This window comes from Microcebus murinus, chromosome 9 (genome assembly GCF_040939455.1).
Source record: "Microcebus murinus isolate Inina chromosome 9, M.murinus_Inina_mat1.0, whole genome shotgun sequence".
In the NCBI taxonomy this organism is placed as follows: domain Eukaryota; kingdom Metazoa; phylum Chordata; class Mammalia; order Primates; family Cheirogaleidae; genus Microcebus; species Microcebus murinus.
In genome coordinates, this window is record NC_134112.1 from 62,088,556 (window position 1) to 62,108,653 (window position 20,098).

Below are 20,098 nucleotides of genomic sequence, written 5' to 3' on the forward strand. Positions count from 1 at the left end.
TTTAAACCACTAATCGGACTCACCAAATGTAATAAATATAAATTATAGATGAAAGGAGGGTTACATCTGGCCATTTACTTATGGTTTGGAGTAAGAAATGTAAGCTTTAAAATTTTTTCCTTTTCTAATCTCAGCAGGCAGTCCCACAAGCATCATTAGCATTTGTAAAAGGCTTAACCAAATATTGACTTAATAAAGAGCCCATCCACTTAATGGTGATCTCCCAACACCCCCAGTAAGTCCAGGACCCTAAATTATGCGCTTCAGAGCTACAGAACCCACACAATGGACAAAAGTAATAAGTAGTGTCATATTAGGAGATGGTAGTTCTTTTTATTTTTTTAATGATTTTTATTTTTATTTTATTTATGAAGGGGTGTAGGATTGTGAGGAGGGGTGCTCAGTTGCCTTGGGTTTTTTTTTTCTTTTAAATTTCCCTCTATTATGCATATTTCTATGCCTTGTTTGTTTTTCTTGAGACAGAATCTCACTCTGTGGCCCTGGGTAGAGTATGGTGGCATCATGGTAGCTCACTGCAACTTCCAACTCCTGGGCTCTAAGCGATCCTCCTGCCTCAGCCTCCCAGGTAGCTGGGACTATAGGGGCGCAACACAACGCCCGGCTGGGGTTTTTTTTTTTTTTTTTTCATTTCTTTTTGTTAGAGATGGGGTCTAACTCTTGCTCAGGCTAGTCTTGAACTCCTGAGCTCAAGCAATCCTCCTGCCTCCATCTCCCAAGGGGGTGTGAGGAGGGAGTTTTTAAAACAATCAAAATTCAGTATGTGTGAATTAAATATCTGTTTGGATTTGCAGAGGGGAAAAAAATCTCCAGAGCAGCTGGATATGATAAAGACTTAGAAGTCAAGGCTTTCTTCCAACCCAACAGACTACTGACACTACCTTCAAACTATCACAGTATTAGTTGGACAGACACGAAAAGGGCCTACGAGCCATCGGAGGGGAACACAAGAAATGAGGCTGAGGGCCTAAATGATCACATTCGGGTTTTGTATCCTTATTTCTTTCCTTAGTTCTCCTAGGGATTGTATTTGTGAAAAAATATCAGGTTTGTGAGGCCTCTTCCCTGCTCACATTGGAGAGAAGGTGGTGACCAAAAGACTAGGGAGGGGGTGACAGAAACAGGAGAAGACCCAAGGCACATTTCACAGGTAGACAGACTGGTTTCTTTCCTGGGCTCAGGAGTTTTATAATAAATGTCTGCATGCAAGATTGGGTTCTTGCGCTTATGGTGTAGATGCCAAGAGATTTCCCACCCCGATGTTACAATGCTCTAGGGTATATCCATTATTACAATGTGTGCTTTTAAAATTCCCAAAGCCAAATTAATTTGAATTCCTTTTCACCAAAAAGGCAACTATAATTCAAAAGCTTTTATTCTTAGTAGTCCTAGTCTGCCTTTCTGAAAGATTTGATACTCCTTCTTGGAATTCCCCCTGCCCGGGCTCTGTGATACTGTCACTCTGTCTTAGGTCTTACCATTTGTCTTTGTGACTTGTGATCCTCTTCCAGCCCCCTGCTCTGGGTTACTGGGAATTCTAATCCCGCACTTCTTCCCTGAGCCCTTTCTCCACCCCTGTCCCCCATTTGAGCCCCCAACCTCAAACCCCTTACATACTCGTCTCCTCTTGAGAGTTCCAACCCCAGCCTCTGATAGCTATGGTGCAATGACATTCCTGGAGGCCAGGCTGGGTTGGGTCCCAGCAGTGATGTTTGAAGGGAAACCAGGACTATCCTGGCTCCCAGCTTCTCATTCTGGGCTGGGCCTGGTCTAAGCATTCTACATGCATTACAGTGTTTACTCCTCATACCACCTCTCTGAAAAAGCACGATTATACCCCTTTTACACACATGAGAAGACTCCAGCTCAGACAGAGAGAGCAGGCACTAGACAAGGCAAGCTGAGCTGTGAACCCAGCTCCAAGCCCGGCCTGAGCCATCACACTCTTCTGTCTGAAGCAGATTTTGTCCTTGTGTTTCTGGACATTGGAAGGACCCAAGAGTTTGGGGTTTGCTCCTTTGGTGGCCCAGTGGGAGGACAGATCAGTGGTTCCAGCTTCCAGCCCCGCTGCTCCTGCCACAAAACCTGCCCTGTCTCTGCCCGGCCTCCCTCCGGATACCCAGCTTTCCCACGAGGGTCCACCATGGAAGGCAGGTCTTTACTTGGTGCCTCCCTACACTTCCCAGGCTGGAATGTGGTGGCTCTTCCCAGGACTGTGCCAACTGTGGATGGACCTCAGTTTCCTTCTTGGCAAACTGTGTGCTTCAGTTCATAGGAAAGCACTCTACTGACGAGACTAAACACTGAGCACAGGGCCGTCAAAGGAAGTCCTTGATCTGGGAGATGCGCAGAGGAGAATGGAGACGTGCATGATTCTGTCTCTAGATCAGCAACAGGTTCTTGAGCCACCCCTCCTGAAGGGGGACCATGGGGCGGCGGGGGCTGTAGGGCTTCAAACCCTCTCTTGGAACCATTTTGAAGTCTTTGCGAATGCCGTGCCCCCTTTCCCCATAAACCCATGTTCCATTCCACCAACTACGACATGGAAACAGATACAAACTATTTGGTGGCCTTTTTTTCTAGCCAGTTCTTTTTTTTTTTTTTTTTTTAATTGAGCACTTAATTTTTATCAGGCATGTTTGGAGCACAGGGAGAAGAATGGGGTTTCATTTATTCATCGTGTGTTTCTCACTCAATGACATTTAGCCTTGAGATGGTTAAGTGTGGGGCTTGGATCCAGCCTGGCCACTCACTCCCAGGGCCTATCCACAAACAGATCACTGGATCCAAAGGACTAGCAGCTCAGGAGGGCGTGTGTGTGTGTGTGTGTGTGTGTGTGTGTGTGTGTGTGTGTGTGAGAGAGAGAGAGAGAGAGAGAGAGAGAGAGAGGTTCACCCCACGTGGATGGGGGTGGTGGCAGGAAGTGGGGTGTGACCAAAGAGACAGAAAGCTCATAAAAACGTGTGCCAGTTCATCCAGATCTCATACCCCAAGTCCCTGTCTACACAGACAGCCCTGTTCCTGCTGGAAGACAGGGAGTTAAAGATGAAACAGCCCTTGAAACTGAAACCAATTATCCACGGCAATTTATTAAATAACTAAGGTTTCTAGGCCTTGTTAAAATAAATGTTGAGTGTATTTTCTTATCCTCTGATGTCCAGTTCCTCACTTGTCAGCACCTGCTGGCAGCAGCTGGAGTGATCTCACCAATTTTGCTGGATGTGCAAATCAATTTGATGTCCCCCCCCCCAAGATAAAAATCAGTAAAGTGATTAAATTCCAATTAAGGCATGCCATTGAAAGCCCAGACAACATGAAAAGGCTGAGGAGGAATTGCCCTGAGGTCACCGCTGACTTCTTCCTACCCAAGTTAAATGATTTCCCTCCTTCTCCTCCCTGCTCCACTGTATGCGACACTGTGGGCCAATCAACAAGCCTCCTGCTTCTCGAAATTCTCTCCTCTTTTGGCTTCCATCATGTTATTCACACGCCAGGTTCCTCCCCTGTTATTCATGTTGGCTCCCTAACTGTTAATCTGTCCATCTGTCCATCCATCCATCCATCCATCCATCCATCTACCCACCTATCCATCCAACAGATGTTTAGTGAGCCAATGTGCCGGGCACTGGGAAAAATGACAGAGGATATTTGTGTCTGGTTTTACAGTTTAAAAACTGCTTCTCTATTATTTCATTAAATCTTCACTGCAACCATATGAGGGGGCTGTGTAGTATCCCCATTTTATATATGAACAAACAGGCTCTGAGAGGATCTCTGATTTATTTAAAACAGCACAGCCAGCAGGTGGCAGGGTCTAGACATGAATTCAGGTTTTCATCCCATTAAGAATTCATTATGGTACTCTCCTGTGTTCTGGTCAAGTATAATTTCCCAGCTAGTCTCACGGCTCCTAATTAAATGTCATGATCCAGCCAACACATATTTATTAAGACTGTGCTAGGCTTTCAGGGATGCAAAGACTGGGTCCCTGCCCTCATAGAGCTTGAGGCCTCGTTGGGGAGACAGACATTAAGCACATATGTTCACACAATAAATGTTTGTTTTCAACATATGAGGGAGAGCTGTTATGAAAATTAGGGAGGTCTTCCAGGGAGTAATCATTAAGATGCATTCTGAAGTCAGAGTTAGCTTTGGGAAGAGAGGATGAAAGGAAATCATGAAGAGGGGAAAAGCATGTATGTGCAACGGGCCTGTGGCAGAAAGACTCGATGTGCTGAAATTTTGAAGGCCAACTGGACTGGCACATAACAAGTGAAAGGGAGCCTGGCACAGGTCGTGGTCCAGCTCACCCAAGACTTTGTAGCCATGATAATGATGTTTACTTTTAGCTTAAGAGCAATGGGAAGCCACAAGTCAAGAGAATGACATGACTAACTCTGACTTTGATTCTGACTTTGGTGTGCAGAATGGGTTGTAGAGGAGCGAGAGTGGAAGCAGGGAGAACAGCTGGAAGGCACTGGCAGTTGTCCAGGAGAACTGATGGTGGCTTGGACCAGCGTTGTGGTGGTGGGAATGGACAGAAGAGCCCCCCATGGGTGCCCCCTGCTCTGCGCTAGCCCATTTTCTCACTAGACCCTGCCACCAGAGTGTGCTCACGAATTTGCAGTACATGGAAGCTTGTCCACACGGCAGGGCTCTGCTTGCGTTTCCTCTTCCAGACTTTTCCAGACAGTGCCAGTCCCCTGGGATCTTTCAGAAGTGGTGTGTATCTTCTGCATTGCCCACTGTCACACCTCATGCTTCTCTAGGGCTGGGCTGTTCTCTGGTCCACTCCTGGGGTTGCCTTCATTTCTCTTGTCTTGCTTTCTCCCTTTGGAAAGTAAATGCTTTGTTGGCATTTGCTGAATGGTATCAACAGGGCTCCTTTGGAAATTACATTTGTAAATGATTACTCACGCCAATTGCCGTTTCCCCCCCTAAATTAAACACTGGTTGCTTAAATCTGTCTTCATGATCTTGGTCTATCAAAACATATGTCCCAATTTTTCCATTATTTCCTCTAAATTCTTTTCCATATTTCTCCTAGTAGAAAGCAATTTGGGGGGGAATGCTGTGGGGGAGGGTGGGGGCAGACGTGTAATTAAACAGGGGCTGTCTGACCAGAATTCCTATACCTTTTAATGGGGTATTTGATTAATCCTTTTCACAGGCACCATTATTCATGCCTTGATGGAATCTCATTTTATAGCTCTTAATACATGGACCCAATTTATCCACATCACATTGTATTCTAATACTTGTCATCCAAGTTATTAGCTATCTCCTTCTCAGTGGAAAATCATCAGCAAGTTTGATTAGCTTATTCCCTGGGGATGGCAGAAAAGATAAGAACAGGCACAGCACAATATGACCCCGGTGGTTCTGCATCCTCAAAAGGAGACTGCCACACAGAATGCATCTGTGGAGTCAGGGTGGCGGGAATAAACATCTGCCCCAGGGGAGATCTCTCTAGGGGACCCAGGAGCCTTAGCCACAAAGAGCTGACTGCTGTTGTTCCTAGAAGGACTGAGCCATCATCCTGAGTGGGATCATTTTACTAAAAAATAGTGGCGTTCCTCCCCCTCCTGCTTCCTGACCCCCATCCCTGCCCCATGCCCTTCCTGAGAGGTGCCACCCAGAAGCTGCTCCTCTTTACTCCATGCTACCACGTCTGCCTTCAATCCCTCTGTCCCTCCTGGGGACCTGGCAGGCCAGGTGATCTAGAAGGAAATGCCCAGTGCTGTGTGTTGCTCTTTCCGGCACAGACTTGGGTCGAAACAGCCTGCCCCGTCTTCCTCTTCTCTGGAACCAAATCTGAGCCTTGGGACTCACAGGTGGCTTCAGTCCTTTCTAAACTAAGTCACCCCTTGGCCTGAAAGAGGGAACGGTCTGCAAGACCCCCCACAGAGCCTGCAATCCCCCTTCCTCGACCCAGCCACCTCCCTTCAATCCACTCAGGTCAACCCTGTGGCCCCAACGGCCGCGGCCCCTTCATCTTCACACCAGAGCCCTGTGGGTCGTGCTCCTCTGAGCCTGGCAAGAGGAGAATGAAAAAGGCTTACTCTTGGCCAGGCGCGGTGGCTCACGCCTGTAATCCTAGTACTCTGGGAGGCCGAGGTGGGAGGATTGCTCGAGGTCAGGAGTTTGAAACCAGCCTGAGCAAGAGCGAGACCCTGTCTCTACTACAAATAGAAAGAAATTAATTGGCCAACTAATATATATAGAAAAAATTAGCCTGGCATGGTGGTGCATGCCTGTAGTCCCAGCTACTCAGGAGGCTGAGGCAGAAGGATTGCTTGAACCCAGGAGTTTGAGGTTGCTGTGAGCTAGGCTGACGCCATGGCACTCACTCTAGCCTGGGCAACAGAGTGAGACCCTTCTCAAAAAAAAAAAAAAAAAAAAAGAAGGCTTACTCTTTGCAGTGATGCTCTTTTCTTCCAAAGATGGAGCCTAATTCCCTTCCCTGTGTGTGGGCTGGACTTAGAGACTCATTTCTAATGAACAGAATACAGCTCAAGTGACAGTGTGTCTGAGACTCAGTCACAAAAGGCATTTGGACTTTCCGCCTCCCTCCGCCGGGGTGTTGGCTTTAAGGGAAGTCAACTGCTATGTTGTGGGCAGCCCTGTGGGGAGACTGAGGTACTTAGGTGAGGAACTGAGGCCTCCAGCCGCCAGCCGTGTGCGTGAGCCTTCTCAGCGTGGGCCCTCCAGCTGGACTTAAGCCTTCAGATGACAGCTTGACTGCCACCTCCTGAGAGGCTCTGAGCAAGCACCACACAGCCAGGCTGCTCCCAAACCTCTGACCCGGGGAAACTGTGCAAGACAATAAGTATTTGTCTCTTGTTTTAAGCTGTTAAATGTTGGGGTCATTTCTTATGCAGTGATAGGTTACTCAAACACTCTCTGTCTCAGGGAAGGCCTTGGTCCCTTGCTCCTTTTCAATTCCTTTCTTAGGTTGCACTTTATCTTCTCTCTCCGTTCAGGGAGTCTCGTACCCTCTACTGACCCGTCCCTCTGCGTCCACTCGGTCCTCAAAGTGGCAAGGACTCTTTCCCCAGGAGGGGGCATGGAGGAGGGGGAAGCCCTGAGGCCTGGCTTTGCAGTTGCAGCTCCTCGCCAGCCATGCACAGTGACCTCTGGCATTAGCAGAGGCACTTTTTTTTTTTTTTTTTTTTTGCAGAGGACAGTCTTCCTCAGGCCATGAGGCTGCCTCTTGTTTCCAAACCTCAGGGCCCAGTGACTTCAGCCAGGCCCACAGCCAGCATAAAAAGACTTTGCAAACAACACGCTCCCTTTTGTATCATATGCTCAGCTCCTGTACCCTTTTTGCTCCTCTGCAGTTTCTGCAAAAGGTCATGTCTCATTTCAGCTTTGCAATGAAGTGCATCTGACACTAGGTGGGGAATCCAAAAGAGCCGCAATCTGGCTTCAGTGTTGCAAGGTGCGCCACCACACTCCACCCCTTCCCAGCTGTGTCTTGCCGGCACAGGCAGCGTGGCTACGGAGGTGGCAATCTGATTCTCACTTCTCTTGTAGTTATGCAGTGCAAAATATAGTTTTTGACTATTAAAAACCGAAAATCCAGGTTGCTTTTCCATCTGGTCAGATGCTAGTGATTTTTACAAAATTGATCTCAGTTTGATGGGGCAAGGTCAGACAGTTCTAGATGTCAGTCTCTTGGGAGGCTTGGAAAAGGTCAAATAGCAGTGGGCCTAGGCAGTGGAGTGGACCCCAAAGCATACTTGAAGTGTAGTTCCCAGGCCAACAGCATCAGCATCGCCTTGGGACTTGTTAGAAATGCACATTCGTGGGCACCAAACCAGACCTACTGAATCAGAAACTTGGTAGGGGCAGGGTGCGGTAGGGGAAGCAACGTGTGTGTTATTTAACAAGCCCTCCACGGGATCCTGGTGCATGGCCACCAGATGAATGTCACTGATTTAAAGGACTAAACATCTAAACCATTCTTTCATATGACATTGATTGGATGCCTACCATTAATATTTGCCAGATACTGTGAACTCTGGGCCATGCAGAGGAATGCCCTCCCTGAGGAATTCGCAATCCTCCCTACCTTGCTTTATTACAGACCACAAGAATCCTAAGACACTAATCCAAGGAATGGAAATCATTCTTTATATGTAACTTTTCAATGGACAGGAGGCACAACAAGTTTTTTTCCAGGAATGATCATACTCTCAAAATAGTAACCTTTCTAAAGTAAGTAAATGTGTGGGTTTAATATATCATGTACAGCTGGCTCCAGCTTTTAAGCTTTAAAAAAAAAAAAAAAAAAAAAAAGACGTGATTCTACCATGAATGAAATGCAGAATTATTTCAAAGATTCACTTAGGTATGTGTCTGTCTTAATGAACAAATTATTCTGTTTCACCATCTTCCATGAAGTAGGAGTTTCTTTTTTTTTTTCATAAGTCTAAATAAGTCATAACAGCTAATATGTGTTGTGTACTTCCCATGGCTGGGCCTGGGATATCTCTGTATTCATTAACTCATTCAATCCTTCCCTGGTCCTATAAGCAGATGTATTAATAGCAAACGTACACAGTGTATGCATGAAGAATGGAGTGTGGAAGAGGCAGGCAAAGCAAATCAGACTCATCTCTTAAAGCGAGGCAAATCATCCTCTTGTGTTGTGCTCTCAGCCCCATTGGGTCATTTTGCTTCTCATTAAAACTACTGATTAATTGGGAAAACATAAAAGGAAATACCACCGTCCCCTAAAAGGTTCCTAGTATGGAACCACTGGCTAAAGCTTGAATTGGGGGATTTATTTTTAAATTTAAAGTTCATGCTAGATTTCTCCAATACCATAGACTTGTGGTCCCCAGCCCCTGGGCTGCGGCCTGGCCTGGTACTGATCCATGGCCTGATAGAAAACGAGGCGCATGTTACTGTCTGAGCTCCGCACCCCTGAGCTCCTCCACGCCTGCCCCTCCCCGCTCCCCGGCCATGCGTGGAAAAATTGTCTTCCATGAAACCGACCCCTGGTGCCAAAAAGGTTGGGGACCATTTGCCATAGATATTGAAGAGCTGGCTATAAACTATAAACTTCTTATGGTCTCCAGTGTTAGTAGCCTATGTAAGAATCTGGCCAATGCTGAACAGATCCTGCTTTGAGAAGATGCTCCGCATGTTCTCAGGGTGTCTCAATGATGCTCAACGACTTACTGTAACACTATCAGGACAGAAGATTTTACTGTTGTTGAGATGAACTGATCTAGCCAAGCCTGGGCCCTTGTGACTGTGGGTGCCCAGTTAATCTAGCAGCTGTGGGGATGAAGGATGTGACCTATGGCCACAGAAGAAATCAAAGCTGTCTGGCCAGACCAGAAACACATTCAGCCCCTTGGCACGGGCACGAGGCCTGGCCCAGCGAGCTGAACTAACTCACCACACAGGCCCATCCTTCATTTACAGGAGTGCCACGGGTCATCCACGTGTTGGCAACTAGATCAGGAGGCCTCTTCTGCCTATTTTATCATTTGGAATAACCTGGTGGCTTCAGTTATCCATAACCAAGAAATCTAAAGTCCACGTGGGTTGTGCAGAAAACCCTGCAGGTATCCTTCAAGCCATATCTAGAGCCTGCAACTCGAGAGGAACTGAAATGCAGCTCCTTTCCCATTGACTTCCTGGATTCAAGGCCTTTTAGAACAAAACGTCCAACTTCTATCTATTGTTAATTCAAGCATGCATATTGGCTTTTGCTGGGACATTGATTTGATTAGTAGCATTCTATGGAACTACAGATACGAGATGTTGAGCTCACAAATGTGTGATTCATTTCAGGATTTTGAAATGAGAAGTGCACCTATCAATGGCACACTGGAGGCTGGGAGATTGTGAGGAAGCATTTCATGCATATAAATGGCACATGCGATGAAAAACATTTGTTTATGGTTACAATCCCGAAGCCAGGGACCACCCTGCTGTGCTCTCCACCCTCGAGAAGTGACGGCTCCACGGGAAACCGCTGGGATTAGACAACCCTGCGTTTGGACACCCATATGCCGCCTCATTTATCTACCTGTGACAGGGACAGTGCTGGAAGAGAATCAAAAGATGACAAATTGCTTCTGGTTTTAAAGGAGCTGTTCGGGCTGGGTGTACGCCCAGGGGGAACCAGGTTTCGTGCCAGGAGCCATCACTTCGTCCCGTTCTAAGGCTACATTTTGGCAAACACCAACCAGCAGATGATTGCTGTCTCCTCTCACCAGAGGATTTAAAGACACTTGCTCTGAAAGCCCGAAATCCAGTCTTTCTGGAGACGTGGCAGCAGAGAGCAGACCTGCCCACACACTGCAGTGAGGCAGGATGGCGGGCTGAAGCGAGGGCTCCGGATGACAAGGCTTTCTCCCAAGTTGAGGCAGACAGAAAACAGGGAATGATTTTTGCGGGATTCCCGAGTAGGGAGAGTACAGTGTCAGCAAAACACTCTGGCAAAGACTGACTCGTGTGAGATAAGCAGACAAAGATTTCTAGGATGCTGGTGACTGGGATCTGCTTTTGTGAACACAGGAGCCCCCGAGCTTCCAACTTCCCCAGGGGCAGGAAGGAGGCACATGGGCAGGTTTAAGAGGGTCCGCCCGAGCCAAACCTAGCCCTCTTCCACCCCTCTGTCCACCAGCCAGCGGCCCCGCCGGGAGCCAAGGCTGCTTAGCACCCCAGCTACGACCCTTGCTGCTTCCTTCCAACTGACACTGCGTCTCTGTGGATGACTATGTCAACCCGCTCAGTCCCCTGGAGATGAGCTGTCCTCAACCTATCCAGTTTGTGTTTCTTTTCCGCCACGTGCTGGAATTCACGAGGCCAGACAAGTCCTCACCATGCTATGCACATAGATGCCGGGCGTTCTTCTGTGTGTTGCAATCCTATTTGCTTATTTTACCCTCCTGACCACCTCTGAGACAGGGACTACTAGTATTCCCATTTTGTAGATGAGGAAACTGAGGCACAGAGAGGAGGGATAGGCTGAAGGTCACATAGCACGTAAGTGGCAAAGCCAAGCTCAAGCCCAGACATCTTGCTTCCAGGGCCTGGCTCTTGCAGACCCACTCTGCTGAGTCGCTCACAGCACACTCGTGCACACACAGCGGCTGCAGCCCACGTGGGCACTGGCTCGCTCGGGCCTTCCTCCTCCTCCAGCCCGCCCCTCTGGAATCCAGTGGGCGCCCGTGGCTGGAGTGCAGAGCCTGCATTGTGAAAAGACAGAGGCTCCTTTCCAATACCCTTGTTTGTTTCTAAATTCGGTCCAGGCGTCCAAACGTTTATTTTGTGCCTGTTTGTTTTGAACATTCCACCGTGTTGCCCGAGGCCACTTCATAGATGGTCCCTCTGTTCTCCTTCTCAGCCGAGCACCTGGCCCCTCCCCTCGCACCTCTCGTTCTCTAGCAACACTCTTGTTGCCAGTGACTGATGTTCCCTGTCTAACCTCATTACACATTTCAGCTAAAAACACCTATTTTTCACATGGCAGTGAGTCACATTTATAACACGAGTTACATGCCAAGGCATTTTCAAATTTATCACTTCTAAGAATAACCTTGGTGTATAAACACCAGACCCATTCCACAGATGGGCAAACAGAGGCAGGAGGTCACAGCAAGGTTGCAAAACAGTCCCAAATTGCAAGGTCTCCTGAGCCACTGACATACAATGACCTTTCCAGCTTGCTTCCCCTCAACTTCCTATCCAACTAACTTATCTGTGGCCTGGGAATGGGAGGTGTTATCAAGATCAAGTGGATAACTGTGTCTGTGCTCCAGCTCTCAGAATGCTAACAAGCAACTCTAAGCTTCAGTAGCGGGGACATCAATGCTTAGCTTTCTGCCAAAACCCATTCTCATTAGTAGGTTTATATGCATGAAACACACACTTGGAGTTTTGGGTTTGCACAGTCTTCTCATCTTCCCTTGTAACTAATCAGAATGCTGGATGGATTTATTCTCATGCAGAACACACCAACTGCCTTACATGTCTGCTGAAATGACCGTAACTTTTGTTCTGATGGAATCTTCTGGCCAGGAAATGAAAGGGTATATCAGAACCTATAACCAGACTGAATAATCTTCCTTCAGAGTCAAAATGGTAATTGTAAGACTGGTTTTCAAACAGTTATTATAGAAAGCTCAGGTCCATTGTAAAGAAGATACAAAAAAGCTAGAGGATGTGTTTGTTGCATGTAAGTCTTGAATTAGAAACTGTAAATGCTGGAAATTTCAGAAAGGTAAATTTGCCTCTTGTAGTGGGCATATTTTTTGCTGCCACTGTGCATTTTTCTCCCCTGGTCTCTGTTTATGGAAAATGCACCAGAGAGAGAGAGAGAGAATTAGGACTCCTGAGCTGTAGTCCCAGCTCTGCCCCTGTCAGGTGTGTGAACTTAGGCAAGTCACTGAATTTCTTTGAGCCTCCAAATCTGTGAAACCAGTATCCACCAGTGAACTTTACTGAGTTGTTATGAAAATCAAAATGAGCAAGCTACAAGACAGTGCTTCATAAACAGCAAGATGCTGTAGAAATGTAAGGTAGTTCTATAGGGATACGATCAACCTTGAAAGGTAGTAGTGAGAACAGAAGGCTCTCAACTCTGCTTTTGAAGGAATGATCTTCCAGAGAGACACTGCTGGGAAGTGGCATTTGCCAGTGTGACCATGGAAGATAGTTCACTATTTCAAGTGTTCACCATCTCTACCCATGTTTGTCTTTAACTTTTTATCCCATCACCTAGGCCTGTCACCTCCAACCCCTGGACCAGTCCGCTGCCTATTAGGAACCGGGCGGCACAGCAGCAGGTAAACAGCAAGCGAGGCTTCATCTGTATTTACAGCCGCTCCCCATCACTCACATCACCGCATAAGCTCCGCCTCCTGTCACATCAGCAGGGGGCATTAGATTCTCATAGGAGTGCGAACCCTACTGTGAACTGTGCACGAGAGGGATCTAGGTTGCACGCTCCTCATGCAAATCTAATGCCTGATGATCTGGGGTGGAGCTGAGACAGTGATGCTAGCACTGGGGAGTGGCTGCAAATACAGATTCTCATTAGCAGAGAGGTCTGACTGCACAATAAATGTGAATGTGCGTGAATCATCCCCAAACCATCCCCCTTAACCCCATCTGTGGAAAAACTGTCTTCCATGAAACCGGTCCCTGATACCAAAATGGTTGGGGACTGCTAACCTAGGGAGTGCTTGGCACACACATACTGGGTACTCACAAATGTGAGACAAATCAAGGAATGCCACCCTAAGGATTTTAGTCCCTCTGGCACAGAAAGTTTGTTGAGGGAAAGAAATTGGAGCTAACAGGGGGAATTTCTGGAAGTCTGAGTGTGGGGTGACCAGAAGGCTGAGACCTAAGGGATTTCCTGGAACAAGAAGATCATTCTACCTGACTGTCCTATTTGCATATCCATTTTACCTCCTTCCAGCCAGCAGGGAATAAAATATCTGAAGGGAAATCTGGTGGAAGGCAGATGTGTTTCTGAGTTCTTAAAGAGTGGATCCCTAGAGATTTATAGCCTGGCCGTTTTCTTTTTCCTTTTTGCTCCCATTAGTTTCAATAGCTGACACCATCTTCTCACCATCAGGAATCCAACAGAATCACGCCCTTTCTATTTTTCCTGCATCAGATTATCGCCTCTAAGACATTTCTCCGATCCTTGTCCGTGGCTTCCTGCCACCAGCTAAATCTTCTTCCAAACAGCTCGTGGCAGACAGTGTAAAACTGCAGCCTTTAGCAGGACTTGCACTTGGAATTGTCATAAGTGCTTTGTGCAACAGTCACCAGAAACACACGTGCACTGCAGAATCGCTGCCTGGACCAAGATCTGACTGGCGCACGTAGCAGGGAAATGACATTTTGGGCCATCGAGGAGATGCGATCAGCCAGGGATTTCCCCCTTAAAAACTTACAGCAAAAGGCTGCCTGAGACAATTCAATATTCATAAATGGAAAGCAGAGATGGCATGTCTGTTCCGCCAAGAGCAATAGCTATTTATCACAGCAAAGGACTGAAATAGTTGTACGTACAATGCTTTCTCCGGTGCTGTAAATTACGGTATACAGAAGATTAAACTTAAGCCTAATGCTACCCCTGAGCTTCAACAGCTGAGTCCTATAAATGGATACCCGTTAAGAGGAGAGCCTCTTTTTCCTGGTTACTACTTAAAAGTGTATCACTATTAAAAGCTTGTCTTAAACATAAATTACCAGGAAGCCTGCCCCTAGCTCTGGGTAGACTCTTCTTCAGCACACTGACTCGCATGAGCCACATCTAACTGACACAGTGACAGACCCGAGACTTGAAGTATTTGCTGTGCGACCTCGAGAGGGATGGCAGAGGCAGACTAGGCGGAGGGGCTTGGCAGACCACTGGGGGAGCACCCACTTTCAGCCAGTCTGACCTGCGGCCCCACTGGGAGACAGAGAGAGCTTTAGAATTAAAATGACCCTGAATTCCAAACCACTTCAAAAGAAAGTTTCTTCTAGTATCTGCTGTTTTATGAAGTATCAAGGAATCCTGAGCTAGCGCTGAAACCCCAACTTCCCTAGCTAAATTTGATTCTCCAAGCACTTGCTCTCAAAGGGAGGTCTGTGGACCGAAAGCACCAGCATCACCCGGGAGCATGTCAGAGACACAGACCTACTGAAGCAGATTCTGCATTTCATCAACATTCTCGGGGGATGCGTTCGCACGGTAAAGTCTGAGAATCAAGAGCTAGGGAAGCAAGCAGGAGTCAGCAGGGAGAAGGAGCCCCGGATGTTCTCACTGAAGATTATGACAAATGACAAATCTGATTTATGAAAACAGGTCCTAGAAGGGCACCACAGGATTCTGATTTCTTCTTTGTCTAATTCTACTTCAGAATGCTTTCAGGAACGTGAGAGACAGATTTTTATGAGCTGGGAATTAAAGTATCACTCTGAATTTGAGAGATACCCCAAAGCAACTCAGGGTGTAAAACAGTGAATTAGCAAAAAGTTCATGCTTTATAAATTAATCAGGGTGCCTCTAATCACCCTGCGAATCAGTAGGCTGAGAACGCACTGCCAGTGTTTTGGGCCATGATTTCAATTCTTTCATTGTAATTACCAGCTGACTTTAAGTGAGTAAAGTATGCAAAGATCTTTGTGTTGTTTTAGAAGATAGAGATCTTGGATAAGTTTAGTCTTTATTAGAGGAAAAATTATAGTTCAGTATGCATGTTAAAAACTTAATGGCAATCACTAAATATATTTTAGAGATAAAATTCATTGAGGCCAAGATAACACAGGGAAAAAGGGGAGAGGATAAGGAAAATTAATCTAATGGAAAGAAGGAAAGGAGAACAAATAAACAAATAAAAAGCAAGGAAAACATAAGTACAAATTAGAAGATAGAAATAAGTCCAAATATATAAAGTAATCACAATAAATGTAAATGGATAAAACTCACCTATTAAAAGACACTATCAGATTGGACTTTTTAAAAAGCCAGCTATATACTGCTTACAAGAGAGATACCTAAAACAAAATGATACAGAAAAGTTGAAAATAAAAGATTGGAAAGAGATAAATGAGGTAAATACATATTGACCAAAAGAAAATTAAATAGCAATATTAATCAGATAAAATAGAACCTCAGGCAAAAGCGTTAATAGGCACAAAGACACCACCACTAAAAAGGCATGACAGTTAAACTTATATGTACCCAACTGCACAGCCTCAAAATTATAAAGCAAAAGCTGTCAGAGTTACAGAAGAGATTGATGTACTTACAACCATCATAAAAGATTTAAAACTGCCTTCTCAGAAATTACAGAACGAGCAGACAAAAAATAGAAAGGATATACAAGTTTTGAACAAAATAATAAATATATGGAACCCTGTACACAAAAGAGATATTACACAAATTTTCCAATCACACATGATTTGAACAACAAAATAAACAATAAATATATGGAATCCTGCACACAAAAAAGAGATTATATAAACTTTCCAATCCCACATGAGACATTTACAAAAACGGATTGCACAATAGCTAGTCACAAAGGAAGTTCTCATAAGTTATAAAATGGATAACTTACAACTAACATTCTCTGACCACCAAAAATTAAACTAGAAATAAAAAATATAATAGTAAGGCCACCCACTCACCACCCTTTACATTTGAAAACTGAAACCACACTCCTAAATTACTCCTTGGCAGCAGTGTAGTGTTTTTCTATGTGTGGCCTAGTTGCTAAGGGACCGGCTAATTTACATGACATTTATCAGGGGTATCGCAAGGAACAGGAAACTCCAGGACTGTGACGGCTTCATTATTTTGTACTTTGAACTAAACTGTAAGCCAAAGGGAAGGTGAAGTACCTGACTCTCAGAAGAAAAGAAGGGATGTGCATGGGTGAATTATGACCTAGTCGTAGGGCACTAGAAGCCACTCTTGGCACATTCCCCAGCCCGTGCCCTGTTCTGCCCACTATACCCATCTCTTTCTGCTTGGCAATGCTGGCTGGATGAAGAGACTGTCCTTGAAGTGCTCCTGGCACCTGGGAAAAGGTGCTATTCAATTGATGTGGCATCTTACAATTAATGGCATCCTGGAATTGAGAAAATACTGCAGTTAACAGTTTGCATGGGACCCTCTGCCTGCTCTTTCACGGGGCCATTCTGAGAATGAGGGGCGAAGGCTGTACAGGACACACAGGGACATATAGGTCCGTGTGTCTCGGGAGAAGAGAGTGCTTCCCCCAGAAGCCCTCCCAAAACAAAACCAGAACCAGATGGATGGTTCCTCCCCTGGACCATGCTGCCAGCCCAATACAATTCCAGAGAATAATGAATATTCAGTGAATGACAGAACAAATAGGAGAAACAAAACTCCAAACAACCTAAAAAAGGATGGAATGCAGGATCATGGCAATACTGATCAAATTGCACTGGTGAGAGGTCTGCAAGTCCTGCAGACAAGTGGGGGTAGGGGAGGAAGTAGAAAAATAAGAGAGAGGACCACAGCTCCTCAGCCTGCGCGCTGGGCGCTGGGGAGGTCAAAACCGTCAGTGGTTTCTTGGCTCATGAACATACAAGCCAGAGTGAGGCTGCTCTGGGGCAGCCCCTCCACCTCTGGGCCTCCCCATGGGCCTGCCAGCCCCTCCCTGCACCACCGCCATCACCAGCACCCCCTTTGAAGAGCAGCTGAGGCAAAGGCTGGTATCGAAGGCTGGACCCACGGGTTTGTCATTAGAATATGACAAGGGCAGTTCAGCTGAGAAAGAGGTAGAGGAGTTTTTAAAGACCTGTTCAGTCTCTGCCTCCTTAAATGCACTGGTGAACCTGATTCCCATCCTTGGAGACAGTGTCACCATCAGGATGACACCCCAGAGCTGACAGTAATGTGGGTGACAAATTAGGGGGCAGGTCAGGGCCCGTGGCCTTCTTAGTAATGGGGATGTGGCAGGGCTTTGGTGGAGACGGTTACGAGTGGGCCGGGAGCACCCACTTACAGGGATGAGAGGAAGCCACGGCCACCACGCAAACTAAGCCACACTCGTCTCAGAGAACTGCGTCACTGGAGAAGGCTTTGGAATTTGAAGAAATAATTCAGAGGGAGAAAAGCAAAAGTATCTAAGATGCAAATAAACAAACAAATAACAGGGTTAATCAGAAACCAAACTTTGGACAGAAATCTGTAGTTCTAGCATTGAAAAGCAATTTTATTTTCCCCTCTGGAAAAAAAAAATTATCATTCACCCCATGTGAAGTGGGATTCATCTTCATGGAATCGTTTACGCTCATTCATTCCCCTCGGTTTCCATTTTCCCCAGATGTATATCTATTCCCCCCGGGTCTCCTATGTAGCACCCCCCAATTCGCACTCAGTTTTCAGGAGTGCCCGGCCCTGGCAAGACAGCAAAGGTTCTACGTAAACTGTAAACTACAGTATTTCCTCGAGTGCAGGATGCTAGAAATTGTGAGATGCCACATCAATTTACCAGCACCTTTTTCAAGGGGGAAAAAAAGAGAAAACCTGCCACAGTCACTATGCTTAAGATGGGAAGGGGCATTCAGAGACACAGGGCTTGGAAGTGTCTTTAGAGATCTGTGGCATCCCCGGACAGGCATGCCCATGGGTTTCCAGCGCGTCACTTCTGGAGGTGACCCTCCGTGAGCCCTGACAAAGAGCTAAGGATCAGCTCCTTGAGAGAAGACCCCGAGAGCCCTCCCGGAAGGAAAGCTGTGCCGGCGGAGTGCTGCAGCCTCGGCAGGAGTGAGGTCCTCGCGTCCGGGCGAGGCGAAGTCGTGTATAACCAAAACCACCACGAACACCCTTCTCCTTAGAAAGCGCAGTGCACGTGGCTTGCGGCACACAGTGCACGCTCCCCGTGGCCAGGGTTGGAAAAGATCTTTGTTTCTCTGTTCGGACACCGGATGAAGCTTGTGTCTAGGGCCGCATTGTTAGGAAAAAAGCACATTTTTGTTGTTGTCCAATGCATGTTGCAGAATTCAGATAAGGGTGAGGTGACTGCAGCGCAGAATAGATGCATTTTCGTTTTGACTCTGAGACCTCTTGGCGCTTGAACGTGCTCGTAGCCGCGGTGAGGCTCCGGGAGGGGAGTCTGGCTCAGTTTCTCAAGCACACGTGTCCACCTGAACTTGGTTCTCGGTGCTGAGAGAAGGGAGAGGGAAGGGACAGAGAAGGGACACTGTTTGGGGGGTGCCAATCTGCTCGTCGCTCGCTCACCGCTCGGGATGAGGAGAATTCCAACGCTACCTTTGGAATCGGCGCGGGCAACGTTCTTCACTCGGGTTTAAATAAAGCGATGACTGTTACCCGCGTTCTCCTCGGCTGACACAGCTCTGAGGAATGGAGTGGAGCAGCTCGTGCAGCAGGGACAAGCCAGCGATGAGTCAGAAGCCGGGTCACGTTACCCTGGCAGCCCTCCAGAAATCAGCTGTGGTCGGGGATCAAAGCGCCACTCTCGGAGGAGGGGTGTCCCCTGCGCCAGCCTTTCCAACTGTGTCTCTACAGAGTGGTCATTCTCTTTCAAGCAGCCATATCTTGTAAGGGAACGCACTCACTTACATGTGGGATTTGGCTTATTCACCACCGGCAGGCCAATTTTCCTTCCTTGCTGGCTTCCTCCCTCCTTCCTTCCAATACTCATTTTTTAAAAAAGTATATTGTGCACCAACTTTCTGATCCTACACTCACCGTGCGCTAACTCAGGGAATCTAATGGTGAGCATGACAGGGTTCCCGGCTCCGTGCGACTCCTAGTCTGGGTGTGTGTGAGAGAGAGGAAGGGAGGATGGAGAAGTGTAAGTATGTGCAATAGCAGTCATGTATGCTCACGATGCTGAAGTAGCAGGTACCAAGAGCACTTGGATTTGGGATTGCAATAGTCCTTCCTTCTGCCTCTCTGTCCACCTATTTATCTCAAGTACTTCTGGGTGTCTACCAGACGTCAGGAAATGTGCTCTCTGCTGGGACCCGGGGATGCCTCGGGCACAGTCCTAGCTCTCAGCGCTCACTGCCTGGTGTTCACAGGTGACTCTGCTGCATAGCAACCGGTGCGACAGGACGAGAGGATGCAGGGGGCCAAGGCGCCAGCTCACAATTTGGTCAGGCGGCAGCTGAGCTGGGCACAAATGCTGATAAACACTTAGGGCACTGCTGGCCTAAACAGAAGTCTATTGGTGATGTAAAAATGAAGTCACCTGCACTTGGAAAAAGTCCCAATGCATAACTGAAATGGTCTATTGTCAATCAGCTATTGTTAAGATCAAGAACAACCTTTAGGTGACCAATCTAGCAACCTCTTCTCTGTTCTCCTCTTACTCAACCTCTTGGCATTTGACATGACCTATGAAATGCTTTCTTTTCCTGGCTTCCATGTCATGTTCTTCTGCTGCTTTTGCTGCCAAATCACTGGCCCTTCCCCTTCAACCTAACTCTAAATAAATGCTGACTCTTCCCTTTCTCAATCGAATCCACTCTAACCTGTTTGCAAATTTTGTCAGCTACATTTCCAAAATAGATCTCAAGTTTATCCTTGTCTCTCCATCTCCACGGCTACCAC

The 20,098-nt window shown here is 46.8% G+C and overlaps 1 protein-coding gene across 8 annotated transcripts in view; it reads right to left on the reverse strand.

Annotated features, from left to right (window-relative positions):
* Positions 1-20,098, reverse strand: part of ATXN7L1 (ataxin 7 like 1) — a 231,046-nt gene that overhangs the window by 121,767 nt on the left and 89,181 nt on the right. Inside the window, exon 4 of one of the 8 annotated variants that reach the window (XM_012746637.2) lies at positions 3,598-4,849. The exons of the other annotated variants lie outside the window; for them this stretch is intronic. Within the exon in view, the coding sequence (XP_012602091.1) occupies positions 4,767-4,849 (83 nt within the window). The 3' untranslated portion in view covers positions 3,598-4,766. Of the gene's footprint in view, positions 1-3,597; positions 4,850-20,098 lie in introns of those variants that run through there. 8 annotated transcript variants of the gene reach the window in all.